General features: G+C 43.9%; 1 protein-coding gene across 1 annotated transcript; it reads right to left on the reverse strand.

Moving 5' to 3' along the window:
- Window positions 1-3,217: 3,217 nt before the first annotated feature.
- On the reverse strand, window positions 3,218-5,537 carry LOC109745776 (uncharacterized). The gene is made up of 2 exons (XM_020304889.4): window positions 5,162-5,537; window positions 3,218-4,027 (listed from the first exon to the last, which is right to left on the reverse strand). Exons 1-2 carry the CDS (start codon window positions 5,326-5,328, stop codon window positions 3,532-3,534), a joined length of 663 nt encoding a protein of 220 aa, XP_020160478.2. The 5' UTR covers window positions 5,329-5,537; the 3' UTR covers window positions 3,218-3,531.
- Between the last annotated feature and the right edge of the window lie 2,012 nt (window positions 5,538-7,549).

Raw genomic sequence — 7,549 nt, forward strand, 5'->3', positions numbered from 1 at the left:
GCGTACTGACAACAACATGGGCACATCAATTGGGTCCTGAAAGGTGCGCCCTGACTGTGTATTTCTTTGCACTGGCCAATGGCCGTAGGCGTAGATGTGCCATCTTCAGTCTGTCTATTGATGGCTTAGTGGTCTCGGACCAATCACTGATTATGAAACATGTCCATGATTTCTTCTTTGATCTCTTATCTGCTCGCCCAACCTCTAGCTTTCGTCTCTCCCCGTCTATAAGGGCTAGCACTCAGAGAGTGTCTGCGGAGGAAAACACGATGCTTATGTCCCCTCTGTCTGAGGAGGAGATCAATGAGGCCGTGGCCTCCTCTAATTCCAACTCAGCTCCTAGACCCGATGGGTTCTCTATTGCCTTCTTTATGAAGTTCTAGCTAGGTCTCAAACCCCTAGTCTATGATGTCATTCAAGGTTTATATCTGGGTATGGTCGATGTCTCAAGACTTAATTATGCTCTCCTCTCCCATATCCCTAAAGTGAAAGATGCAGACTATATTCGGCGGTTTAGACCTATTGCTCTTATCAACAACTTCGCTAAATTCCCTACTAAGGCCTTTACTACTAAACTTGTGCATGTGGCTAATAGAGTCATTAGTCAATCTCAATTTGCTTTTATCAAAGGCCGTTTTATTCTTGATGGCATCCTTATTCTGCATGATATCAACTCTAAAGGTACTAAGGCTATGGTACTCAAGCTTACTTCGAAAACGCGTACGAGTCTATTAACTGGGATTTTTTTACGCTCACTACTTTTGGCTAAAGGTTTGAAGGAGCCTACGTCCATAGAATTATGCAACTCGTGTGTGGTGGGCACACAACTGTCAATATTAATGGGGTGGCGGGTCAACGGTTGTGGCCTGCGTCAAGGGGACCCCATCTCTCCCCTTCTCTTTAACTTTGTGGCTAACGCTCTCTCTTGTCTCCTCAACAGAGTTGCGGCTGCTGGGCATATCACGCCTGTGATTTCTAACCTTATCACGGCCAGTGTGTCTCACCTACAATACGCTAGTGATACCATTATCATGTTAGAATAGAGCGATCCTTGTCGTGCCAACCTTAAATTCATCCTTCTCTGTTTTGAGGCCATGTCGGGGCTGAAAATTAATTTCCTAAAAGGCGAGGTTATTCTTCTTAATGGATCTAACGAAGAGGCGTCCCATGTGGCCCACGGTCTCAACTGCTCGCTGGGCTCCTTTCCCCTTAAATACTTGGGCCTTCTGGTCTCCCCGGGTCGTCTTTTCTCCTCTGGTTTGGCTCCTATGGTGCTCAAAGTTGGCAACAGGGTGATGCCATGGCGCGGGCGTTATAATTCATGCGTGGGCAAGGTTTTCCATATTAATGCTTGTCTCTCCTCCCTCCCCATGTTTTTATGGGATTTTATCGTCTGTCTGAAGGCACCCATGCTGGCTTCGATAAGCATCGTAGTGCGTTATACTGGAACTCAGCTGATAATAAACGCAAATACAGTTTGGTCAAGTGAAAACTTATGTGTAAACTGAAAGGACTGAGAGGGTTGGCTATCATCAATACCTCTGTCATGAATATCTGCCTCATTGTCAAATGGTGGTGGAGGATCTTTAACACTCCTGGTGGCATGTTGTGGCGTGACATTCTCAAAGCAAAGTACTTTCCCTCTGGCAACCCTATGTTTGCTTCTGCGACTGGTGGATCCAACTTCTGGCGCGATTTGATCAGGGTGAGGGATATCTTTCTTTCTCAGGTTAAATTTGTAGTTGGTAATGGCGAATCTATCCGGCTTTGGACCAACTGCTGGTGTAGTGATAATCATCTTTGTCTTTCTTTTCCTACTATTTTTTCACTTTGTTTCCTTTCCTGATATTCCCATCTCGGATCTCGCCCGTTCTGGCTGGGACTTACAACTTCGTCGTGCGTTTTCTCCTGTAGAGATGAATCAATGGCAGCAACATGCTGAACTGTTTCCCCTACTCTCGGAGAATGCGGACCAAGTGCCCTGGCCTCACTCAGCCTCTGATCGTTTTGCGGTTAAGTCGCTTTATTCCAGGTTGATTATAGGTTCTCCTTGCTCAAAATTCAAAGATATTTGGCGTGCCAAGATCCCCCTTAAGATAAAAATCTTTATGTGGCAAGCCATTTGTGGGAGGCTTCCCGCGGCGGACCAGATCCGCAAACATAATGGTCCTGGGACTGAGTTTTGTAAGCTTTGTGGGGCTAGAGAGGTCACTTGCTCTTTAATTGCCATCTGGCTAAACTTATGTGGAGCTGTATCAGATCCTGGTTGGATGTTAACCGGTCCCCCACTTCTTTCTCCAACCTTCGATCCTGCTCTAGTTCTCTTGCTGGTCAAAATAGACCCATGTTCTGGTTTGGTTTCGCGGCTCTGTCCTGGGTCTTGTGGACTACTACGAATAAATTTACTATTGAAAACATATTCCCGTCTAAACCTGCTAATTGTCTTTTCGAGTTGATTTCTTTCCTACGGCAGTGGAAATTATTGACTAAGGACCAGGATCGTGGAGCAACTGAAGACCTGATCGCATGAGTACATTCTACGTCGTCTTCCTTGCTCCAGAACGACCATGCCGATGCTGGTTGACCATGTTCTTTTTGGTTTGTTGTGCCCCTTGGGCGTAGGTAGTTGGCATGCGTGTCTATTCCGGCTTTCATGTTGTGTAACCATATTGTCTTAATCTCGTTCTATTTGGTTGTATGTTCTGAACCCTACCTATTGACTTTATTTATAAAGTCGGGCGCGTGCTTTTTCTCTATAAAAAGTGGTAGTTGGCAAATACTATAGACTATAGTACTTAGTACCGAACCGGTCCGTTATGAGGTTGCGTCCCTCGACATAACGAGCGCGACGAGTGACCAAATTTACTCACATAATGCTTTTTTTAAAGGAGGGTTACTCCAGCCTCTGCATCAAAACGATGCATTGAGCCATATTATTAAACAAAGTAGCCACCAAGTACGTAGTTTGATACAACTTCATGAATTAAGCTGAAAAAATAAAGATTGCCACAATCGGCAGAAATAGGACAAGATGATTATACACCTATCCTATTATTTGAGCGTCATACAAACCGGTTGTAAATATCCCGTGCTACCGTCTCCCAACGGTTGCACCCATAAGCCATATTCTCCTTAACTTCAGCACGGTTAAGTAACGACCACGTACGGATCCAGCCCACATAGTACCACATAACGCTCATATCAGTTCACAAAAGCATTACGTTTCTGGAATAAATCTTCTCAAAATATCAGTTTTCTGCAAACTGGAGGGAGTGTGATTTCTGCCTTTGACTTACTGCATTTGATTTTAGCAGATTATGTCAATTTACATTTACACATTGTCAAACAAGCTATTTTACACACAAAACCGTCACCATACATGCTCCCTCTTTTTTTCATCTGCTCCCTCTTATTTAGGCAAACACTCCAATGCAACCTTAGGTTAGCAAAAGAGAGATGCGGTATATTAGCCCCCAGGATAAACACAGAAAAAAACACACGAGAAGATGGAAATGCCTCTTGAATTCCTTGTTAATCAGCCTCCGGTTCTTTTTCCAGGCAAACAGATGAGCAGCGGCTGTGCAAACGTTGCAGATTCACCATCGAAAACGACCTTATTGGCATGGGCAATATCTTAGACGCGCAAGACCCAAGCCGAGGTGCAGGTATCGTCGGAGAAGCAAATTGTGCAGTGTTGTCAGGTGACTGAACAAAAATGAACTGCTGAGGCAGCTCGTTTTCGTCGCTGCTGAGGCTGCTGCTACTGCTGCTGTTGGAGCTCATACCATCCGAGGGCCTCAACCTGCTTAAACCCGCAAGCCTCTTAGTGATACCGTTCTTGTAGGTCTCCGGAACGGTGATCTGTGACTGATCGTACATGATGCTGTATGCAAGAAGATTTTTCCGTTTCCTGGAGTAAGCATTGTCTGCCTTGGCAATGACCTTTGCAGAACCAGATGGCCCGATAGCTTCCTTGAGGAATGTGAAAGATCTGGACTTGCCATTATAGAATTTAGAAATGCCACGCCTGCCCCACAAAATGATGAGGATATCAGAGGTAGCATATAGATAAACACCATAATGATGCAATGAACACACACATGAAGCGTATAGAGCAAGCATGCGAAACTGACCGGACAAAATACCAAAGTAAGCGTTTCCGGATCAGAAGGAATCAGGGAAATTTATGTCAACAAACAAAGGAACTTTTGCATTTAGCAGTTCGCAGACCATGTTAGCAAGAAAAACTAAAGCTACTTCTCAGTATTAGGAAATGTAAGATACTTAAACCAGAGTATATTAATACCATAGAAGGACCATACTGTTTGCAAAACATGTAGGAAAATGTTTCCCTTAATAAACAAAGCCACACTTTATATAGTAGCAAACATATCAAATGGAGCACTCTTTAGTGGGGTTCATATACAGCGAAGGATCCCAACATGAAACTTACCTTGTGTTGTCAAGAGTTGTACTGTAGAATTTCCAGCTAATAATATGTTCTTGCTATTTCCTCTACAAGCAATGCGTTTGTAGAAAAATGTGCAAGTATTCATGAGAAGATAGGTACAGCTCGCCAACCTCACAACAATAATACTAAACATTACTAAAGCAGGACATGAGAACGACGCGATGCAACAGTCATCAGCACACAATTGGCTGGGCAAATAGCAGACCTGTCCCGTCAACTAAACAATGTGGAGCACTCCATATCATCACGCAACTGAATAAAATGATCCACAACTCTAAGAGAAGTTGTAATCAAGAACATGCACTATAGTATATAATTTCAACATGTGGCAGCCCACATTGGCTCGTTTGTTGAATCGGAACCTTGGGTTGTCCAGCTGTGTGGCAATATCAGTTTATTTACTACTAGTTGGGAGTAATCCTCTAGCGCGGTTCACAGAAATATGTTTGTCGTCCTACTCTCCCATTTACAGTTGCAAAAACAAAACATACAGAAATGCAGACGCGGTTCATGGCGCTATTACGAGAGCAGCAATATGTCCAATGTGCCTATTTCCCCAATCCCAAACGCGCGGCGTCCAGCGAAGATCGGATAACTATTTCTTCCGAGAGCTCGCGGGCAGCGACGCAAAGCGAGAGCAGAAATTGAAAAGGCCGAAACAGAAAACGTAAAAGGGGCTCTGCTCCTCACCGGATGGGAAGCGACTCCTCCAATGCGGCGAGGCCGTCGAGCCCCACGCCGCTGTAGGCGCTCTGCACCTCCCCCTCCCCGTCCTCCGTCCCCGCCGGCGCGCCGCCCTCGTCGCTGTCCTTCCCCAGCGACGACGACGAGCTGCACGGCTCCGGCCGCGGCGGCATCCGCCCGATCTGGACCCGGCGCCGCCGATCCGCCCAACGCCGAGGATTTGATCGCCAACAGGAAGGAGAAGAAACGGCCCCTCTCGTCGTCGTCGTCGTCGGTTTAAGGAGGAGGAGGTCGGATTTTAAATAAGGCACGAATGGATGGGGTGCGGGTTTTAAATACGCACCGGGTAATGAAGGCGAGCCGTTTGTGATGAAGAATAACTGTGCCACGTAATGTGCAGATCAGCTCGTAATTAATAACGGATCGGTCAGAGACGTGCGGGGTAGGGAGAGGAGGAGGACGAGGTTTGGGTTGGGTTGGCAGAGCGTGAGCTGGAGGGGCGCGCGTCGCCTTATCGGCTTATCCACATACGTATGCAATATTATTTATTTATTGGAAATCTATAATTCTACAATCTACATATTTCTGTCTAAGTTTTGGACATTTCTTTTCTGAAATGAATTGTTTCGATTGTCCATTAGTGCAACTTTGTGGTCTGTTTCTCCCTCAAAAAAAAAACTTTGTGGTCTGTTTGGGACTATTTCGCTCGTTAAAATCCAGTTCCGCTCTAAAAATACAAGTCAAACCGGGTAGCCAAACTGGAATGGGTATAAACTTGGATGTGAAGCATGCCATGGTCGTATTCATTGAGAGCTGAATTTCGAAGCTGGTCAATTTTCCTCAAGAGTAAATTGATGAAATAATTCCTTTTTTCTATCTTTGCAATTGGATTTTAATGCATAACCATTGGTAATTCAAATATGTGATGTGGATTCATGTGCCCGCTAGCTAGAAACGCGTATGTTTTGGCTTTGGTCCATGTTAGTAATGTCGGTAAATAAAGTCAACAACGTAGGTTAACTTAACCCTCAAGCTAATCGGAGCCACGGAACTCGGCTTTATGTTCTCTTGATGGATATGATATTCCTTTGTTATTCCCTAAGCTTGTAGAAAGTTCATGTGTACCTCTCTTAATGATACAACTTATTCTTTGCTCTAAATGGTCCTACAGTCTCTAGCTTATTGATATTGTAGGTTTCGTTTTGCCTAGCAGAATTTGTTTTCTAGGCCAACATTTAAGCCATTTTTCATTTTTGAGAAATTAGAAAACATTCAGGAAAAAAATGGCACATCCATTCAGACTTTTTTGAGGTAAATGCACTGGTGGTGCATGAAGTTGCACACCATGTGCAGTTTGTTGCCGATAGTTAAAAAATACGGAAAACTAATGCCAAAACTTGTCCTTTGCTCTAAATGGACCTACAGTTTCTAGCTTATTGATATTATAGGTTTCTATTTTGCGCGGCAACATTCGGTTTCTTAGGTGAACATTTAAGCCATTTTCCATTTTTGAGAAATTAGCAAAATATTCGAGGGGGAAATAATATACACGCATTCAGATTTTTTTAAGGTAAATGCATTGGTGGTACATGAAGTTGCAGATCATGTGCATTTTGGTGCGGAAAGATTGAAAAATACCGAAACTGGTGCCAGTACTTGTCATAGCGTGTGTACGATCCTTGCGTGGCATGACAACGTGGCACTGAGGCCCACTGTTAGTGACTGGATCGGCTAGAGCGTCACATTTTTGCAGAAAGCCCCCTTATTTAATACCAAATCTCACAAAATCCCATTGAAACCAAAAGATGCAAAGTTAATTATGATAGTGCAACTTATTTGTGGCACTGCCGTTTAAGTCATATTGGTGTAAAGCGCATGAAGAAACTCCATGCTGATGGGCTTTTGGAATCACTTGATGCGTGCGAACCATGCCTTATGGGCAAGATGACTAAGACTCCGTTCTCCGGAACAATGGAGCGAGCAACAGATTTGTTGGAAATAATACATACTGATGTATGCGATCCGATGAGTGGTGAGGCTCGCGGCAGGTATCGTTATTTTCTGACATTCACAGATGATTTGAGCAGATATGGGTATATCTACTTGATGAAACATAAGTCTGAAACATTTGAAAAGTTCAAAGAGTTTCTGAGTGAAATGGAAAATCATCGTGACAATAAAATAAGGTTTCTACGATCTGATCACGGAGACAAATATTCGAGTTACGAGTTTGGTCTTCAAATTAAAACAATGTGGAATAGTTTCACAAATTCGTGCCACCTGGAACACCACAACATAATGGTGTGTCTGAACGTCATAACCGTACTTTATTGGATATAGTGCAATCAATGATGTTTCTTACCGATTTACCACTATAGTTTTGGGGTTATGCAT

This window comes from Aegilops tauschii, chromosome 5 (assembly GCF_002575655.3).
Source record: "Aegilops tauschii subsp. strangulata cultivar AL8/78 chromosome 5, Aet v6.0, whole genome shotgun sequence".
Classification (NCBI taxonomy): domain Eukaryota; kingdom Viridiplantae; phylum Streptophyta; class Magnoliopsida; order Poales; family Poaceae; genus Aegilops; species Aegilops tauschii.